The sequence below is a fragment of the Heterocephalus glaber genome, unplaced genomic scaffold (genome assembly GCF_053883595.1).
Source record: "Heterocephalus glaber isolate CG9 unplaced genomic scaffold, H.glaber_assembly_v1.0 deba00001572, whole genome shotgun sequence".
Classification (NCBI taxonomy): Eukaryota; Metazoa; Chordata; class Mammalia; order Rodentia; family Bathyergidae; genus Heterocephalus; species Heterocephalus glaber.
Window position 1 is genome coordinate 19,895,046 of NW_028258357.1, and position 20,810 is coordinate 19,915,855.

The 20,810-nt window shown below is 51.9% G+C and overlaps 1 protein-coding gene across 7 annotated transcripts in view; it reads right to left on the minus strand.

The window, feature by feature from the left end:
• Nucleotides 1-20,810, minus strand: part of Pah (phenylalanine hydroxylase) — a 70,358-nt gene that overhangs the window by 21,582 nt on the left and 27,966 nt on the right. For all 7 annotated transcript variants that reach the window (XM_087192718.1, XM_004844840.4, XM_004844841.4 and 4 more), the window contains exons 3-4: nt 19,080-19,263; nt 5,485-5,573 (exon numbers count right to left, since the gene is read on the minus strand). In XM_087192718.1, the coding sequence (XP_087048844.1) occupies nt 5,485-5,573; nt 19,080-19,263 (273 nt within the window). The remainder of the gene's footprint in view (nt 1-5,484; nt 5,574-19,079; nt 19,264-20,810) is intronic.

Here is a 20,810-nt window from a genome sequence, read left to right on the forward strand (position 1 = left end):
TTCTCCCTGAACCTGCTGCCCACCTTCTCTGCCTCTGCCGCCCCCTGCTGGACGTCTGCAGCTGCTCCCACCTGGCTTCCCTTCCCTCAGCCCTGCAAGTGGCTTCCGCAGCCCTACTGCCACCAACTCCACCCGAGCGAGGGACTCAGCAGCCCAGCGGGTGAGGATGTCGCCTTTGTCAGCCACGCTCCCAAGTCCATCCCAGTTTCCTCAGCACAGCTTTGAGGTGCTGCTCGATCCAGCTATGTCTCTGCCTCTGACCCTGCCCGCTGGTGCCCTGTACCAGGGTCCTTCCAACCCTCCAAACACACCAGGGCTTCCCCTTCCCCAAGCTCCTGGGTGAACAAGCTCCTGCCTGCTGCTTCCACGGTGACAGAAAACAGCTTCGTGAGAGGCTTTCTGTGACTTCCCTTGCTTATCGGTTTCCCCTCCAGTACACCTGTTTCTCCTCTCCGTCAATAAGGACTAAACACAAGAACTTGGTCAGCAGCACGGGGCATTCTCAGCCATCCCCTGGAGTAGGAACTGTTAAGAAAATGATGCAAAACTTCAGCAAAAAGGTAAAAGAAAATGGGCCTGCTCCTTTTCAGTGTCACCTTCGGTCATCTTCTCAGAAGTTCACTGTAGGCCACAGGGAAACATATTTACCACTTATTAACCAGGACTCTTCAGGCAGCTGGTGGAGAAGGTAGGTAAGTCACAAGATACCTCAGGGTCCAGATGCACAGTCTCTGTCTGGCGGGCAGGGCTGCTCTCATGGTAGTGGCCTCACTGCCTGATGGGATGTTAGTCCCCGTGCCACGGTTCCCACTGTCTATTCCAGCGCTCTGTTCTGGGTGGCGGCAGACCCAGTGGGGTCTTGGGGTTTCTTCCCAGCGTCTTTGCCTCACTGGCAGTTCCCTCCGTCACGGCCCCCGTGGCTCTCTGCCAGGTGCTTACGGTAACTTGTGTGTCCTTAACTGTCTGAGGATGATGCATCTCTAGCGAGTCTCGGGATGGACTGTGGAAGGGCTTCAGGTAGAGCAGGGAGGCGAGGAGAGGAAGCAGAAGGCGAGAAGGCAAAAGCAGCCTTGTCGCTGGGGAATTCGCTCCTGAGCAGAGGAACTCAATGCCTGTACCTCGGGGGGTTAAAACGTCCTTTAAGAGACTTGAATCAAGCAGTGGAAATACACACAGAAGGGCAGAGGTGACTGAGAGGCCCCTGGAGGGTAGATCTTTACCCTACACACAGGCACAGGCGGCAGATGAGTGCGGACGGGGAACTGGGGCTGAGGAGGGAAGTCGCTGGTGCTGCCCAAGCTCTGCCCTGCCTCACTTGTTCAAAGTGCAAAAATCTCTCTCCCAGTGGCCCTGTGGCTGAGCTCCACTCAGTGGAATTTGAGTGACCGGATGTGTGGGTCGTGTCCCGCAGGGGTGACTTCCCCTCTGGAGAGGACTCTTCGGGGTTGGAGGAGGAGACAGCCCAAGTGCTATGTGGAGCGCGGCCCCACTGAGCCACGCTGCCAGGCTGTCCCCACTGAGCTGGCTGTGCAGCCGGGCTCTTGATAATGGTTGGCCTGCTGTGATCTCCAGAGAGCCCTGCTCGGTTTGCCCTTTCTGGAAGTCCTCTCTGACCAGGCGGCGGTCCACAGTAACGTTGGTGCCAACTCCTTAAACCTGCTGTGCCTTATGCACATTCCAGACTTCCTACTGAAATCTCTACCTGCACACCAGCATTATAACATGGCTGAAAAGGGGCTTCTACGGGCAAGGAAGCATGAGGGACCTCAGGTGAAATCGACTTTAATTTTGGATGACTTACCAAAGCCCCTAATGAGATATGGGATTGTCTATGCTTCCCACGGGGCCACAGAGCACGGCTTCTGCTCTTTGATGATGGGATGTTTTCCACAGGCTGCAGTCTGGGAAACACGCTCTAGACTCTTCCACTTGTGTGTGTATTCGTGCCTCCCAGGAGGTGACAGTCACCAGAAGTGAGTTTATTTCCGGCCTGTGCTGAGTGTTTGAGACCCTGAGATCATCACCACAGCCCGCGGCAGACACAGGAGGCAGGCAGGCTGCAGGAGGGAGACCCCTGAGCAGGCCCTTAGAAGAGGACAGAGACTGCCCGTGGGAAAGAACAAGTGGGATGCAAAGGAAAAGCATCTTGAGGAAAGGGCCCGGCAGGGTCAGCTTTGGAAATGGAATCAAACACCCGCTTGGATTCAGCCTCTGAAGCTCCGGTTTCAACTCAGTCCTTTTAGGTGGCCGGAACTGTTCCATAGACAAGAGGCGCACAGCCCTCTGTGGCTGGGCCTCCTCATCTGCAGGGGGTGATCAACATTTAAATTAAAGAGCACAGGCTGAGCATTTTGCAGGGTGCCTGGCTCCTAGCCCACGCCCAGGAAACGGTAGTCGCTACACCACCGTGTAAGGTGTGGATGGAGGAAGAAGGCAGGGAGACTGCGGCGGAGGGGTGCAGGCAGGAGGTCGCTCGGCTCGCTTCATGCTTCCACTTGGCTGAAGTCTGAGGCTCTGACCCCCAGCTGCTCCCGGGTTTGGGTCAGCCCTTCTCCCCACTCCTCTCTCCGAGGGCTGCTCTGCAGGCCCCAGATGTAAGCTATGTGACCAAACATCGTGCCTCTTGCCAAGGACGGGATCAGTGAGGAAGCGCTTGTGCTGTCGAGGTGACGGGCAGAACACGGGGTCCTCCTGTAAGGAACAGTCCCTGCCCCAAGGCCCGGCCTGTCCTGGGCCGGTTGCACCTGAGGCCTGGCCTGTGGGGCCGAGTGGCAGGAGGCTCTGCTTCGTGCTTGGCCCTTGGGGACCTGAGCAGAAGCCCAAGGAACAGAGTGAGCCTGGCGCAGCTCCCATGCACCTGATAAGTTGTGATTTTATGATAAAGTTCATGGTGTAGACAGGCCAGGGAGCCAAGGCCACGGCCTGGGTTGGGAAAGAGAAATGAATTCCAGAGAACACAAGGGCCAAGCTGCGTGGGTCTGACGGGAAGGAAACGTTCCTGCCCCCAAACAGCAGGGAACCAGGCGGCCCTTGGAGGACAGGCCAGGGAAGGAAGAGGGGGTGCCAAGGAACAAGGTCCTGCTGATCAGGGCCACGGCCGGGGAAGGGTCCGGCAGGCCGCTTTCCAAGGAAGGATCTCGGGCCTGGACAGAGCAGGTTAAGGGGACATCGGCGCTTTGCCTGCAGTGGACTTTGCCACCCTGGGCTCCACAGGAGTCGGCACCGGAAGGTAGATGGAGACCAAAGTCCCCCAGCTTTACTTTGCTTTGGGGGAGACAGAGTATTTATGGCCCAATCCATGTCAGGAGCCATAAGTACGTCTGTACTTGGTTTGGGGTAATTTGGTTTAGCTTCACAGCTAAGATTCAAGGAAGCCACCAAGGGTCACATGAAGAGGCACAGGAGGGAGGCTGCTTTCCAAGATCATCCTAAGAGTAGGGACCAGAAGCCACCTGTGTGTTCACTGTTGGGAGCCGCTTAGCAGGCAATGGCTCTTTGGGAGGCTGAGGCAGGAGGGTTCCAAATGCAAGCCCAGCCTGGGCACCTTAAAGACTTAGAGATATCCTGCCTCAAAATGAAGCAGTTATAGGCTGGGGTGCAGCTCAGTGTGCAGGCCTTGGGTTCAATCCCCAGTACTGAGAGAGACAGAGAGAGAGAGAGAGGACTCAAACATAATTATTACTTTAGAATACTGAGACTCCACCTCACCCCAGAAAGAATGGCTGCTATCAGGAAATCAACCAGTAACAAACGCTGGCGGGGCTATGGGGAAAGAGGAACCCTGTTCCACTGCTGGTAGGAGTGTAGACTGGTGCAACCACTGTGGAAATCAGTATGGAGATACCTCAAAGAACTAGGACTGGAAGTCCCATTTGACCCTGCTCTTCCACTGCTGGGGATCTTCCCCAGAGAATTAAAAGAATCATACCACAGTGATATAGGTGCACCCATGTTCATAGCAGCCCAGTTTGTAATAGCTAAAGCTTGGAAACAGCCCAAGTGCCCATCAATTGGAGACTGGATTAAAGAAGATGTGGTTTTTTAATAAAATGGAGTACTACTCGGCCATAAAGAACGAGAGACTAGAGACATTTATAGCTAAATGGACGCATATTGAGGCCATACTCTTAAGTGAAATAAACAGGACACAAGTGTAAATACCAAATAGTTTCTCTAGTGTGAGAAACTGAAAGTGTAAATAAGGATTAAAAAGATTAAAATGAATAATTGATAATTTGCGATAGGAAAAGGTCCAAAGGAGTAGGGAAGTGGGAGGGGAAAGGGAAAGGAAAGAAGGGAAAGGAAAAATTATAAGAATAGAAAAAAATGGAAACGAAGTCTATGTAAATAGGGAAGGGTGGAGGGGGTGAAGGGCGCACAAGGAATGGGGAAAAGTAAGAACCAAGATACATCATGTACAGGTACAAACACCCAATGATGAAAGTAAGCGTACTGTGTACCTAAAATGCACCAATAAAAGAACTTAAGGGAAAAAATTATTACTTCAGAAGAGAGTGGTAAGGGCTGGTTTTTCCTGTTTCGGAGTCTGGGGGCAGGAGACCTGGCCGGCCTGGCCCCGGGAAGCCCCTCTGGGTCTGTGCAGGGCCCTCAGCTTCCCTGAGCACTGGCGGAGGAGTCCTCGGACGCAGCGGAGTTCCGTTCCCAGGGCCAGGGCGAGGGAGAGTCCAGAAGCCAGAGGTGGTCGGGGAGCCCGGGAGGCAGCTGTCCGTCCTCACCAGGCCTCCACGCGCCTGTCTGTGCTGGGGACCCCTCCGCTCTGCCTCCTGGAAGGAGCAAGCTCCTGGTCACCATCAGGACCGCGGCGGGGACAGGACGGACGCCCGGTGACGGGCAGGTGCCGCTCTGCACTGAACCAGCTGAGCCCAACGTGAAAATGCAAACAGCCGCTGGGCACAGGAGCCCAGCCCCGGGCACCTCCGCCCCATCCTCACTGAGCCCCTGAGGTGGGGGACGTTCCCTGCCCAGGGACCCTCAGTCCACAGCTAGTGCAGGAGACCTTTGGAGTCTGAGCCACCCAGGACCCAGAGCCCCAGCGCCACCCCCAGGCCCCAGATGCTGTGCGGAGCCCCCTCTTTGTGAGCATCACAGCCCAGCTTTCAACCCCACCGTCTCCGCCACTCTGCCCCCGGCAGCTGCAGAGCTGGAACACAGTCTGCTCCTTCCCAGGCCTCTCGGGTAAACCCCAGAAGCGGACAGAACCAGCGTGCATGTGCTCGACATAGAGATGATGAGGTTCCTAGACAGGGATTCCTATGTGTTCCAACAATAACCACCCTGACAATGAAGTCCTGTTATTCCTTGCTTCCCCGGCACTGGCACCGGCAGGCACAGAAGCAGAAACTCAGTAATTGCTTGCTGACCGAGTAAACAAACCTTTCTCGGAGCTGAGAATGTGGGAGGAGGCGCGGAGAAGGAGAAGAGAGGACAGATAGAATCTCCCGGCCCACCCAAGGCCACGCTCACCGGGTGGTCCGCGTCCAGCTCCGCCCCGTAGCTGAGGATCTGGTTGGCGAATCTGTCCAGCTCCTGGATGGTCCTTGGGAACCAAGGCACTGCAACAAGAAGGGCAGGGTCCTGTGCTGAGTGGCAGGACGAGGCCAAAGACCCAGGCTCGGCCCCCAGGCAGTTCCGCGCACAGCAGGTGGGGTTCCACAGAAGCCCCAAGTCACTGTGAGTGAGCAGCTTGGAAAGCAAGTGTCCACGATATCAAGCACGTCCGCCCTCCTGCAGATGTTCCGAGTTATCTCAAACTCACCTCCCTCAGCCAGCACAGTAATCTTCCCTGACTGCATTTAGCAGCAGAATACCTCACCTAGCCCCAGGAGGGACTCTGAGACCCCATCTCACATCACGAGTCTCATCATCACGAGTCTCCCTCCCTCCCGAAGGCCCAGGAACCCCAAGTCTTCTGATCCCCGAGCCAGTGGGAAGCCCCAGTTGAAGCCGAGAGCCAGGCAGTATGGGGTTCGAGATGCCTCGGGATACCCAACACTGCGGCCTTGCTCGGAAGCAGGACGGTGTGGGAGGAGACGGAGCAGAGCGGGGCTCAGCTCATGCCCTGCAGGGTGGGGTCCCCCAGAGGGAGACCCGGAGGGAAGGAAGAAGATGCCGTCCCGGGATGCTCAGGGACCAGGGTAGTGTGGGTGAAGCTCCAGCAGGACTGGAGCCATGTGCTCTGGGTAGCGGCTCGGGTCCTTCTCTGTAAAGGGCGATGAGCAACAACAGAAAGAACGGCAAAGATTGGAAGCCTTGCCAGGCTCCAGGGCCTGTGCCCTGAGGCCTACAGGAAAGGAGGCTGCAGGCCCAGGAAGCTTCCCCCACTCAGTGGCCAGGAAGGAACGTGCCTGCCACCTCGTGGTCAGGCTGGGAATCGCCGCCGTGACCCAGGTGGGAGACGGGACTAGCGCTGACTGCGCTCCCGGAAATAGGGATTGAGAGCCCCTCTCCGCGGTGCTCCACAGTCCCTGTCCAGCCTCGTTTCCGTAGATCCCAGCTGCTCAAGGTCTCTATTGGCCCAGTCAATGGTGGAAACTAACACGGGACACTGTCCTGAAGACTGCCTATGTGGTGGGAACTCTTGATACCCCCGCATTACAGGTGAGGAAACTGAGGTACAGAGAGTTAAGTGGCTGATAAGGACAAAGTCTTGAGATGTCCTAAATATCAGTACAAAAGGGTGGAAGGAGAGGAGGGAGAAGACGGGAGGAGGTTAATCGGCAATGAGCTATATGCTGAAAAAAGATCCTTTTAGATTCCGGAACGTGTGTTAAGACCTAAGTCAAATCTATCCTGAGCTGGGCATGGTGTGCACACCTGTAATCCCTGCACTTTGGGAGGCTGAGGCAGGGACAATTGCAAGTTCAAGCCCAGCTTGGTTAACTCAGTGACTTAGTGAGAACTTGTTTCAAAATTTAAAATAAATAGATAGGAATGTAGGTCAGTGTGAAGGTCCTGGGTTCAATTCCCAGTACCAACTGCACACACACACACCGTGGGTCGGCTGGGGAGGTGGGGTTCAGTTGTGGGCCTGGCTGACTCTGCAGGCTCTGGCCTAGACCCCACATCCACCCTGCCTCTTTTGGGGAGACGAAAGAGCCACCTGGTTAGGGGCTGGCTCTGGAGCCTCCTGCAGCGACATGAGCAGGCACTGCAGAGAATCACAGCTCCAACTCCCCTGGACGGCTCTGAGCAGGCGCTGCCCCCCCCCAGCACATGACCCGGTCCTGCGGTCCTCCCCAGGGCACTGGAAGTAGGGCTGGTTACCGTCCCGTTCCCAGGCGAGGGGACCAAGGGACAGGTGGGGTCCAGGCCTGGACCTCCTTGCTCCCAGCTGCTGAGTGACTCAGCTCCACAGCACCCACCTGGCTTGGAACCTGGCTTCCCATTTTTTTGCCTCACTGTGTCCCCAAGCCTCCTTTCTCAGTGAGTCTGCCATCTGCCCTGCACGGTGAGTGCTGTCAGCCCTGGAGATGGCCTCCAAAGCACTTGGGAAAGGTCAGCTACTCCATACAGCCAGGGCCCAAATTCCACAGAGACCCGTCCTGTCTCTGGAGCATCTCCCGGAAGTGCTTCGAGGACTCCAGAGCATCGCCCTGGAAGCGCTTCAAGGACAGCACCCACCAGGATGGAGGGGCCGTCCCCCTCCTCCGTGTTATGTGTGGCTGGTAAACCCCAAGGCCTCGCTTCCTGGGCATCCTGCACCCCCTTGGCTGCACCATTCTCTGACCTAGGGACCCTAAACTTCCAAGGGCAGGGGTCAAGCAGGTACTGAGACCTCCTGTGAGCCAGGTGCTGGAGGGAGACAGCAAGTAAGCAATAGTAAGTGTAAATATTTGGCCATGTGGGAAAGTCCTGAAGAAGAGAGAGCAACCTAAGCAGGTGAAAGTGCTGGGGATGCTCTTCTTAAAATTTATTTCCATTTTTCCATTTCTGTATAATTAACAAATAAAAAAGCATACATTTAAGATGTACAATGTAACGATTTTCCATATAACGTGGAATAGTTCCCACAATGAAGTTCACGAACATACCCATTATGTCGTGTGGTTACCATTTTGCGTGCGTGCGTGTGTGTTGAGGACACTTCAGCTCTATCTCAACAATTTAATTATTATTAAGTTGCTGATGCTATGCTCTGTGTTAGGCCCTAGGAAGTTATTCATCTTGTAACCTTTATCAGCAACTCCCCATTTCTCTCTTCTCCCAGCACGTGGCAGCCCCCATCCAACTGTCTACTTCTATGAGTTTGACTTTCAGATTCCAGACATAAGTAAGATCATGCAGTATTTGTCTTTCTGGATCTGACTTAGCTCACTTAGCATAATGCCTCCAGGGTTCATTTATACAATCCTAAATGGCAGGCTTTCCTTCTTCTTGATGAATGAATAATAAATACTCCATTATATACCATATTTTCTTTATCCATTCACCCAGAAGTACAGAGCCTTAAGTTGTTGCTATATCCTGGCTACTGTGAATAATGCTGCAATAGATGTGGGAATTCAGAAAGCTCCTGAAATACAGATTTCATTTCCTGTAGGTATGTTCCCAGAAGTAGGACAGCTGGACTATATGGTAGCTCTTTAAGAGGAGGCTCCCTATTGTTTTCCATAATGGCTGCACCAGTTTACACCCTTTCCAGTGCAGGACAAGGCCTCCCTTTTCTTCATCTGGTTGAAGAAAAGGCTATCTGGTTACCTCTTTAATCTCAGTCCAGGGATGCTATTTTACATGATAGTTTGTGTCTCTAAACTTGACCCTAATAGCCATAGCTCAGGGCATTCTGGGGAAGCCAGGCTCTGTCCCTAACCCACAGCTGGTTCCCATTTATCTCAGGGAAGCCTGGCTAGCAGTGATGAAGAGCCTGGCCACAGAGCCAGATGGGCTGGGCTTCAATCCTGTGTCTGCCCTCACTATCTGCAGCATGAAGACAAGTTACTGGGTGTCAGTCTTCCTGTCTGCAGAGTGGTGACAATGGCACTGCAGAGTAGTAAATGGTAAGAACCTAACTGAGCTAATAGCTGTGATCTGCTGAGGATGGTTTAGGCACATAGTAGCTGTTATTCACCTGTAAGCCGCAGGAGATGTTAGACCTGTAATCTACTCAGTCAGGCATTGCTGAACACAGATGTGCTCTGTTAGGGAGTTTTGTCCTGGCAGGAACATCAGGGGGGTAATACACAAACAAGTCGGCCGCAGCAGCCTGACCTATACGACCACGTCTCGGAGCTGGCCCGTTGCTGACTTAAGCTCATTATACAGCAGATAACCATGCAAACGTACACACACATGCGTAATTCCCTGGTCTGCCTTGTTCATCATTGCGCGGAAAAGAGAGCAGAAAGTGTCCCCCAGAGCTAGAATGTGGGTCCCTCACCTGCCTGTGTAGCCGAGCGCGTGCTCGTGTTTCATCTCTCAGCGCCTTGGTGTCTTTATCCCCAGCGTGCACTGCATCCAGGCGATCTTTCCCATCACTGGGGAACTCAGTGCTGTAGCAAAGGGGACCTGATGCCAGCAGCACAGCCAGCTTACTTCCTGGCTTACCTCTAGCCACTACATTATTCAGCCCTCAGGTCCAGTGCCCCACAGTTTCCCTTTCTCTCTCATCAAAGACACCTGATTTGTTTGCTTGGTTTGTTGTGCTGGGGATTGAACCCAGGATTTCACTAAATCGCCAAACTTCCCAGGTTGGGCTCGAACTTGTTATTCTCCTGACTCAGCCTCCCAGAGTGCAGGGATTATAGGCAGCAGCGCCTGAACTGCCTTTACTCCAGGCTCACTGAAGCCTGTTTGCCCTGCTGGGCTGAGCCCTGCCCATGGGCACCTCCTAAGTGAACAGCAGAGGGCGCCAGAGGACTTGGGCCACCGGGCCTTGCTCGGCGGAAAAAACCAAAAGGCGAACATCCACAGAGGTTTGCAAAGCCTCCGAGTGCACAAGTGGAAGGGAGAGGCCCAAGAAGCCCCAACAGGGCCTCTGGTGGTCCCCAGCCCCATCGCCCTCCAGAGCAGGCCCTGAACAAGCCAGGGGGAGAGGCTCAGCAGGCTTGGGAGCTGATATCCATGCTGGTGCTCAGCTGCCTCTGCCACTTCTTAACTTCAGGGCCGAGTGCAAATTCACCTCTGTTCCCTGCTTTCCATTTGCAACACAACCATGACCCTGTGTCTCCCAGGGAGGTGGGCGCGGACTAGGATGAGCACTGCCCGGGTGGGTGAGCCACACTAAGAACCGGGTTTGGACGCACCGTCATTCTGGAAGGGTGGCAGGCAGCAGCCCTCGAAGCCAAGGCCCTTGGGGCAGCCTCTGTACTTTGGGGTAGAAGAGGACCCAGGCGGATGGACGGAAGGACCGGCAGATGCTCGCCTTGGAGTAGGGCCCGGGCTGAAGGACAGGAGAAGAAGTCCTGGGGGTCAGAGTGGGTTCTTAAGGGACCAACAGGCTAAGGACACTAGGACCTGACTCAGCTTTTTCCTTCTGACATTATGTATGTTTAAGAGCTTCCTGTACACCAGCTACAGAGCTAAAAGCTTTACTTCCACTGCCTCTTTTGAATCTCGAAGCTCCTGGCAGGTGGGCACCAGTGTTCTGGTTCCCTGATGGGTAAACTGAGGCACGGAGATGAAGGGACTTACTCTACACCCCCAAGTTGGTGGAGCTGAGATTGGAATCCTGCACCCATGCAGGTCAGCCCAGGCTATGCTGACCCTGTCCTCTCAGGAGGCGACAGCAGGAGCTAGAGGGGCTTGAAGGACATGGTGAGGATGGTGCTGTCCTCCCCAGCCTCCTCCCCAGCCCAGGGGCGCAGCTTCCTAGCACCTGCCTGCTCCTCCGCATAACCTTTTCTCTCTTCTGGAGTGAAGGTTGCGGGTCCTCTCGCCCCAGCCCCTGCTGGGTCGCACAATGCTGGGAAGAGAGAGTGACCCCGTGACCCGGGCCTCTGTTTGGAAGAGTTAAATCAGATTAGCTCATTAATGACCTTGCCATATACCTCGCGGTGGGCAGGCTGCCGGGCTTGGTTAATGAATGACCGGCCGGCTGGCTCAACAGAGGGCCTCTGTGCAGCCACCATCTCCCGGGGGCCGGATCTTTAATAAATATTGATTGTGCTCCAAAGGAAGCAGCCCGCCGGAGAGCCAGCCCTGAACACCCACATCGTGGGCCCATTAAGTCGGGGTCAGCTGCGGCTGCTCCGGGTGCTGCGGAGCCACTCCCTGGCTGGGGTCAGTGCTGGACCGGAGTGACAGCAGCACCCGTGCCGCCAGCCCCAGGGGCCAGCCAGCAAGGCACCCCGCCTGCCTCCAGCCGTCTCAGAGAGAGCAATAAATCCTCCATTCCGCGGCCCAGAATAGAAGGTGCTTCCACCCCGGCGCCCTGGCTCCCAGAGGCTCCTCTGAGGCGGGTGAGGCCTCGTCCCGCAGGCCCCCCAGGGCAGAGGGGTCACCTCCTGTCCCCTTGGCCAGCACACCTCTCATCACTGCCTCGCAGGGTGCACAGAGCCTCACCACTCTGCAGCGGATGGGACCAGGAACCGGCTTCTCCGTCCAGCTGCGGGCGGAGGGGTCAGCAGTACAGGAACTGCCCAGGGGATAAAGGGGTTAAAGGTGGACCAAACAGAAAAAGGTGGCCACGCCACCTCTGACTTCTGAAATGGTGGAATAAGGCCAGGAAGATCCAGAGACAGGATTGCTTGATTTCCAGTATGTGCTTTAGGATATGCATAATAACTGCAGTCACCTGGGTGAGTTAGCACACACAGATTCAGCATCTTGGTCACTTGCTCCCCCTTCATCCTGGCCATCCTGTCCCCTTCTGCACTCCTGACCCTCTTCCCATCCCCACAGTCCGCCTCCCTGTTACCTTCCATCTCCCTTGCATCTTGCCCTGTTAATTATTTAATGCTGGCTTTCTCATATAAGTGAAACCATGCAACATTAAACCTTCTATGTCTTTTTTTTTCATTTAGCATTATGATCTCAAGATCCAGCCATTTTCCTACAAATGTCTCCAATTAATCCTTCCTTATAGCTGAGTAGTGCTCCTTAGTGAATAAATACCATGATTTCCTCATCTGTTCACTTGTTCAGAGGCCTTTTGTATACTTCTACAATGCCATAAACAGGGGTGTACATGGATCACTCCCATAGGATATCTTTAAATCTTCAGGAAAATATCCAGGAGAGGTATGGCTGGGTCAAATGGGATATCTATTTTTAATTTTTTGAGGAATTTTCACACTGATTTCCATAGTGGCTGTAGTAGTTTAAATTCCCAGCAACAATATGGAAGCATTCCTTTCCCCACAACCTCACCAGCATTTGTTGTTTGTCTTGTCTTGTTTCGTTGTTCGTGATGAGTGTTCACTGCAGTAAGATGGAATCTCAGTGTTGTTTTGATTTGCATTTTTCTAGCGGTCGATAGGAAGGATTTTTAAAAGCAAGGACCACGTAATTTATAAAATGCTAAGGAAAGAGGGATAATGGTGTCAGATGTTACAGAAATGTCACAGAAGTCGAAAAGAAACAAAAAAGATTTGTTTGGGTAGTGGGTGTGGTCGGAATGGTAGGAAAGGAAGGAGGAAGAGGTGGCAGCAGGAAAAGGGATGGAAGGAGGGAAGAAATAAGGCAGGGAGGAAGGCAGAGGAGAACCTGGTCTCTCATAGCCCACTGAACCCACAGCCAAGGGACAGTGCCGAGCGCAGGCAGAGACACCCGGCCGTGGGAGATCACTTGACCTCACTTGACCTCGGCGCGCCATCTCCGCAGCTGCTGGTAAGGCCGGGCCAGTGGGGCAGGGGGCTGCCGACTCCCGTAGCCTGCCCAGGAGCTGCTTCATGGAGCTGGAGGTGACACACAGCATCTAACTGGGTGGAGCTACAGATCACAGTGCACTGTCTGTCGAGGGCTAAGGATGCTGGAGGCCAAGGGCCGATTCAAATTCAGGGGTTCCACTCATTTCTCAAAGCCCCAGCATTCAGAATGATCCCTTCAAGGGCCCACAGGAAGGGGTAGAGTGGGCCTCAGCTCCTAGGTCACACGTGAAGAAGCAAAGGCTGATACGGCCACCCCGCTGGAAGGGGTCCTCGGAATCCAGACCCGGCGGCAGTGTACAAAGCACAGATCCAAATCTGCCACTCTTTCTGGGTCCTCACGCTGCTCCCCCATCCAGCAGGAAAGACACATTGCCATCCAGTCACAGTGCTGTCACGTCCTGTTCCCCTTCCACGGGGGACACACTTGTCACGCAGGCAGAAGGTGCTCCATCGGCTTCTTCTAATGTCCGAAGTTGGTGGCTGCCCCCATACTGCATGGCCCCTCTTGGCCAAAAGGTCAGGAGGTTTAGGATTCCGCACCTGCTCAGTCCTAAGATGCAGGTGACAAAAGACTCAAGGGTGAGTTTACTGACACTGTGGGTCCACTCAAACTCTGTCGCACAATGACACTGGTGCCCGGCTCTCTTTATTCTCAGTTGAGCAAGGGGAGGCGAAGGGAGGGTGAGCAACATGGCCAACAGCTGCAGCCCCAGGCCGAGCAGGGACGGGAGCACCCTCCAGCCTGACCCCTTTGTCTTGTTTCCGATCAGTGAAACGAGGCATACTGCTTTTTGCTTGCTCTGAGTTTGTTGTTGCCAAACTTCAGTGTGACAAGTAATGAGGAAGAATTTCAGAAACTGGATTTGGCAAATAAATGAGAAATTCTTCCTAGAGTCTACCTAGCTCGGAGCTCTGTGACCCGGATGAGGCTCAGGAGCAGCTGAGTCTCCCTTCCCAATGAACGGAGCTCACCTCGGTGACCAAGCAGGTGCGGCCCCAAAGGCTGTGCCCCCAGCCTTCCCGGGGGCTGTGTCTTCACACCTAGGGGTCTGCTTGTCTGGGGAGTGCAGTCTGCTGGACAGAAGCCACCTCCCCAGGCGGCAGACTTGGCGCAACATCAGCTGCTCCTGCACAGGGCTGAAGGAGGCTGTCGGTCCCGTGTGCTTTCATGTCATGCGAATACTGGTCTCCTGCCAACCTCGGACCACACGCATCTCCATCCCGGCCCTGAGGGGCCCACATGGGTGAAGCAAAGCACACAGGAGGAAGTGCAGAGCTGAGGGGGAGCAGCCTGTGGGAAGTAGGGCCAAATGGATGATCGAGAAAGGGAGGGAGGAAAGAAAGGCACAGTGGGCAGGATGGGGAGGACCCCAACCATCAGTCTTGGCCTTCAGCCTTAAGCAGGGCTCAGGAAAGACTCTTTGGGATCCTTGGCTTCTTTGAAAAATCTTCTGTCCTTGAACATGTTCAGGCACACACACACACACGTGTGTGTGTGTTGTATGTGTGTGTGTGATTTTTCCAGGGGAGTTTCAGGACCCTCCCAGGAATCCTGTCCTTCCCTTCATCAACCCAGCTGACCTGAAATGTACATCTTTTGCAATATATCTGTTCAGAGCAGCAATATTAAAGCAGAAAAGAGAAAACTCAAGAGGGTGGGGGAGGGGAAAGAGGCGGGAAGAGGGAAGGAGTAGGTTCAGGATGTTGGTTTTGTCTCCTCACCAATAATAACAATAAGTGCTCACAAGATGAATGGATGGCCGGGTGGATGGACAGATAGGCTATATCCAGAGAGACACAGACACATAAAAAGACACATTCATGTATACATACATAAACAGGCAGATGCCTAGATGCATAGATAGATAGATAGATAGATAGATAGATAGATAGATAGATAGACAGATAGATAGATAAGATGAACAGACAGAGAGGAACACAACAGAGATAAATAGCCAGCAAGCCCTTCTGTTTTGCATGGAATAAACAGTTATACCAGCAACCTGGACTCACTTTGCCTCTACATCAGGACTTTTAGAATGACTGTAACATGAATAAAATCTAATAAAGGTCTCCTTTCACTCTTGGAAAATAACTCCAAAGAGATACATTTCTCAACAAATGATGCCCTAGAACTCCACGTACTGCAGACTTTCTGTCCTGCTGCAGCGTGTCTCCGTGTAGGCATTTTCTACCCCCCACGAAATGCAATGTCATGCAGAAGACTCAAAGGGAACGGTAAAAGGATTAGTAGAAGGATCGATGGCCGATATTAATGCTCTTTCATGTTGGGTTGAGGAAGGATTTGAGATCATCAGGAGAGGGTAACAGGAGAATAGAACTGGAGGATTCAAAAGCCTCCCTGGATTAAAATCCTATTAAACTCCCATCAGCTACTCCAGGAGGCTCCTGAGAAGACTCTTTGACGGGCCCCATAATTAACCTTCCCTTAAGCTGTGCTGGGTGGAGAACTTTGGCAATTAAGAAACTGAAAAACTTTCATTTTCTATCACCCACATGGCTTCTTGAATGGTTTGAAAACTAGAGTGGAAAGTGGTTTAGCTTAATTGATTTGAGGGGTTCATCTCTCCCACTTGAACCTGCCGTCAGCCTCACCCGAGATCTGAGCCCTTCATTAAAAAGGGCGTTTGTCCAGAGAAAGAATCAAAGGTTCCGACCTACTCCAGTGCCCTCCGCCCCACCCCACCCCCGTCCTGCAGAAAGAGAAACTGGACACAGGAACAGTTGTTTCCCATTTCTCTTTTGGAGCCCAAACCCCGCTTCACAAAAGCCACCCCCCAAGCCCACCAGGCTCCCCACATCTGGGGCCCCAGCAGCTGATGGTTGCAGGTGAGGGTCAGGTGGGGACAGCTGTGAGGACAGGGGTGGGTGACCAAGCATTCCTAAAGTAAGGGGTAGGAGGCACACATGCCTGTAAAGGGTCGGGCTGAGCGGGCCTTTCCTTCCCCAGGGGAACGTGCTGTCAGCTCCCAGCTCCAGAGCCTGCCCCTCAGAGCAGCAAGGCGAGGGGCCAGGAGTGGAGTTAGATGCGCTCCCTGCGGCCTCTCCCTAAGGCAGGAGCCCTTTCCGTCCACGGTGGAGTCATCAGGGTGCCCAGTGGAGAGGAGGCGATCCGCCGGCCCTGCCTCCTGTGGCCCTGGCCCTCCCCGTGGTGACGGAGAGGGTGCCTCGTCCTCTTACGAGCAACAGCTCTCTCCAGCTCCCAGCACAGCACCGTGACCCGAGGCACAAGTCACACAGGGGTCTGCTGGGCTGTGTGACCCCTGGCTCCCGTGGCTGTTCACAACAGCAGTGATGGAGGTGGTCAGAACATTGGTTCACTAGGCCTCCCGGCTCCCGGCACAGGGCAGGCAGCCTGCCAGGCGGGCATTCCGGCTACTCCCACCCAACACAGCGGCTCAGGAATTGGCCCGAGCAAGGCACACCTTGGTGCACAGCCTGCGCCCAACCCCAGGACATCCCCAGGAGGAACAGCCTTCGAGCGTCCGGTTCAGGCTGCAGCCCACCAGCTGTTTCCACACATCTTCCCGGCCCGCAGCGCGCCTGCCTGCCTGCCTGTCAAATGCTTTGATTTCGGACCCCAGGGCCCCAGCTGGCCCAGCCTCCACCTGCTGCAAGCAGAGGCAGAGCTGCCCCAGGATCCGGAGGGCCTTTGTCCTGGGGGCCTGCAGCTCCTGTCGGGAGCAGGTGGCCGGAAAAAAGAGAGGACGGTCATCAAGGAGGCTGCTTGGGAGGCGGAAGGGAAAAGAAGCCAGGAGGGCTGAGCGTGGGAAAAACTGGGACCTGCACCCATCCGCACCCAAGCTCTCTCTGGACCGCGTCGGGCCCAGCGGTTCCGGTCTACAGGAGCCAGGGCGGAAGTGGCCTCCGAGGGCGTCCTAGGAGCTGCCTGTTAGGAAATGTCGCAGGGGGCTGTGCTACAAAGTGGGTTTTGCCTCATTTGAAAGCATCTCTGTCTGTTAAAATGCCGTTTTTAGATTATTTTTAAAATTGATATGTGAGAACTATACATATTCTTACCATGCTCAAGGTCTTGGTTTCCTCAAGAGAAAAGAAAGAAAAAGAAAGAAAGAAAAAGAAAGAAAGAAAAGAAAGAAAGAAAAAGAAAGAAAGAAAAGAAAGAAAGAAAGAAAGAAAGAAAGAACTGTACACTGTGATGTTTCCATACACATATAAATTCTGCAATGTTCATATAAAAAAATAAGCATTTCTGTCATCTTAAACACTATTCACATTTTTATGGTGGAAATATTTAAACACTTTTCTTCTGACTTAAAAATAATACAGTACCATATCATTACCTCGAGTTACCCTGCTATGTAGCAGAACCCAGAGCTTAGACTCTTACCTGCTGGTGACAGTAACCATTAACCAATTCAGCCCAGTGCTTGAAATTCTCCTGACCTAAGGTTTTCAGTGTTTGTGAAAAAAATTTTGATTTTACAGCAGAAAAATTTTTGATTAAAAAAGAGAGCTTATCTCAGTAATCACACTCTTAGATATTTACCCAAATGAGTTGAAAACTTATGTCCACACCAAACCTGAACATAAATGTTTATAGTAATTTTATAGTTGCCAAAAATTGAAAGTAACCAAGATGTTCGACAATTAGTTATGTTCATATGATGGAATATTATTCAGCAATAAAAAGAGATGTGCTGCTGCGTGAAAAGAATATAGGTGTCTTACTAAGTAAAAGAAGCCAGTCTACAAGGTTATAGCCTTAGAGTTATATACTATATACAACTATATCTATTTTCATACTTAGAGTTGTATACTATATACAACCATATATACTGAGAGTTGTGTACTATGTCATTGCAACTGTATGACTTTCTGGAAAAGGAGAAACTACAGAAATAGTGAAAAAAGATCAATGGTTGCCAAAGGAGGGAATAAAACAGCAAGGATGATTGGGTGGATACTTGGAGGGTAATGAAAACCTTCTTATGAGATTGTGAAGCAGCTGTGTGACCTCACACATTTGTTACAACCAGTAGAACTGTACCACACAAAGCATGCTCCTAAATGTACATTATACACTTTATTTAGTTCAGTGTTGGCTCATCAAGCATAAAAGTGTTCAGCACTCATGGAAAGTGTTAATAGAAAAAATGATGCATGAAGAGAAAGAAGATGGGGGGATTTTCTGTGCTTTCTGTACAATTTTTCTATAATCTAATACTGCTCTAAAAATAAAGTCTATGTTCATCTAAATATACTTTGGGCCTTAAAAAGCAATCAGGGACCTGATTTAGCTCAGTGGTTCTGCCACCTGCCTTGAAAGCGCAAGGACACAGTTCGATCCCCAGTACCAAAAACAAAAAAAACCGAATCAATCACCCATTTCTTTCTAGTCTTTTGAAGCTGATCATAATTGCAACAACACCATATTGTCCTTCAGTTGGCCCTGTGGAAGACCAGCACTATTCCAAGCTCCATTTATATAAGAGTTTATTTAATCCCCATAAAAGCATTGGGACTAAAAATTACAGGGCTTGTCGAGGGCCTCTGAGTCCTTAAGTAGTGGAAGCAGAACTTGAACCCAAGTCCACACTGATAATTCCTCCACTCTATGGCCCCTCTCCCCTCCAGGGAGCAGCAGCAGGCAGCTCTGTGGTACTCAAATAATGGGGCACTGCGGGTCATAAAAACGCCTATGTTTGCTCACTCAAAAATATTTGCTGTATGCCAAGCCTGGTGCTAAACTCTGCGGATGTAAATACAGATGAGAGACTCCCTAGTCACAAGACACTTGAGATTTAGTGCAAGAGGCAGATGCAGAGACAACGGCAATGAAAGTCCTAGATCAAGGAACCAGGTGGTCCTAGCTGCAGCACCGGGCATCTAGGAGAAGTGCTTGGACGGCCTCTGATTGGAATGGAGATAAGTAGATCTTGCCCTGAATTTGCATTTAAGAAGAAAGTGCCCTGGACATCACCCCTCTGGAGGCAGAGATTTAAAGAATGCTAACACAATTATCAAAAGATACATAGAAATTTCAGCAACAGAATGAAAACTACTAAGATACGGAACAGCTCTCTTGGGAAAGTGGAAAAAGAACCAATTGGTGATGCCTACGGTATGCCAGGGTTCTGTCTGGGTCCCTGACCTACCCACATTCTCCCTCTTCGTCCCCTGAACAATAGCCCAGCGTAGGTAGCATTTATGCTGGTGTTTTACCACGACAGTGTTGAGGCGCCCGTGCTGCAAGATTCCTCTCATTCTTACCAGTGTCTTTCTTCTTGTCTCGAGAGAGCTCGTGGACAGTGGCACCAATGTCATGCCTCAGGATCTGGATGATGCTGGACAGGGCAGGCACACTGCGCTCGTCCAGGTGGGTGAAAAACTCGTACTCGTCTTTGTTTAGACGGGACGGTCTGGATTCGATGTGAGTCAAATTGATGTCATTCTCCTAGGAGAGAGAATTGGGCAGGCTTTGGACTAAGACAGGCCGAAGATGCAAAAGCAGAAAAAAGCACAAACAGTGAAATGGAGAATCCAAGAGTAGGATTTCACTTTTCAATAACAGTAGAAGAAAGTCCCTAAGTTTTCTAAAGGTACTTATTTTACCTTCAGCAAAACCAAGTACCAACTGGGAAGGGGTGGGAAGAATAATTCAATTATTAGCATAGAATATAAACACATGGAAATATGCTAACAGCCCGAATTTCCACCATATGACTTTGATTTGATTCATATATATATATAGGACAGTAATTATGGAAAAATATCGACATGGGAAAAATCTCCTTTTCCAAATTAAATCCCACGCAATCTCAATACGTAAGCAATATAGAAGCAACAGTTTTTGGCTTAAACATAGTCCTCAAGACTCAGACTTACTTGTTTTACATTTAAATTCTAAGTAACACTGGCTGTTAGGCTTTATTTACTTTCATGTTTCTCGCCCTCAGTTTCCTCTTCTGTAGCTGGGTGTCTCCATGATTCCTGCTTCATAAGTTCCCAGGGAACATTGGACAAGGTGAGACATACACACATGCTGGTGGTCACATGGTAAATGCTCAGCAAAAATGCTATGGTTACTATTATTAACATCTTTATAATCATTTTTCATTTCAGTTATTCAACAAATAAATACAAGACCCAGCAGTTGCCAGTCGCCTTTCAAGTGTCTTGGAGTGAACAGAAAAGCAAAGATGCTCTTTGGCTTATGAAGTTTATGTGCACATCAAGGAGAGCAAAGAACAAAGGAAAAGATAAGTCACAGGTGCATTATTTTGGAATGACAGAGGATAAGGAAAAAAACACAAGGCAGAATAGGGCAAAGGGGACACTGGGTTCTGAGGTGGTGGAGATGCCAGGTCCTGAGGGGGAAGAGGCTGCACTCCGCCTTCAGCAGGGTGACACAGATGGCCTCGAGAGGGCGACACATTGCACCCTAAAGGGGCTGTGGAGGGGAAGGTCCTGCAGCACAGTGCCCCTGCTGGCTGAGGGGAGAGCCACAGGGCCAGCATGACCAGAGCAGCAGAAGTCAGGGGGAAAATAGGAAGAGAAATCAGAATAAACACATGGCCAGACAGTTATCTCAAAGAGTGAGATTTTTCAGGAAGCTCCCCACCTCCATCCCAGGCTCCTAGAGCAGAGAAGCTCAGCCGGTCCCAGCACCCGGAAGGAAGCTCCCCCGCTGCCATCCCAGGCTCCTAGGGCAGAGAGGGTGAGCCAGTCCCAGCACCCAGAAGGAAGCTCTCTACCTCCATCCCAGGCTCCTAGGGCAGAGAAGGTGAGCTGCGTGGGTGCCAGAAGCAGCACCCCCCCGAAATGAGAAAACACATAAACAACCTTCAAAAACAGAGTTCCAGATCACCTACAGCAAGCCTAAAGGGAAACGAGAAGAAACAATCTGATACTCAACCGCCTGGACTCTCTGAACTGGCAACAAAAGAGGATCTGGGAAAAATGAAATCAGAAATAATTACTCAGATAACAGCAAAGATTGTG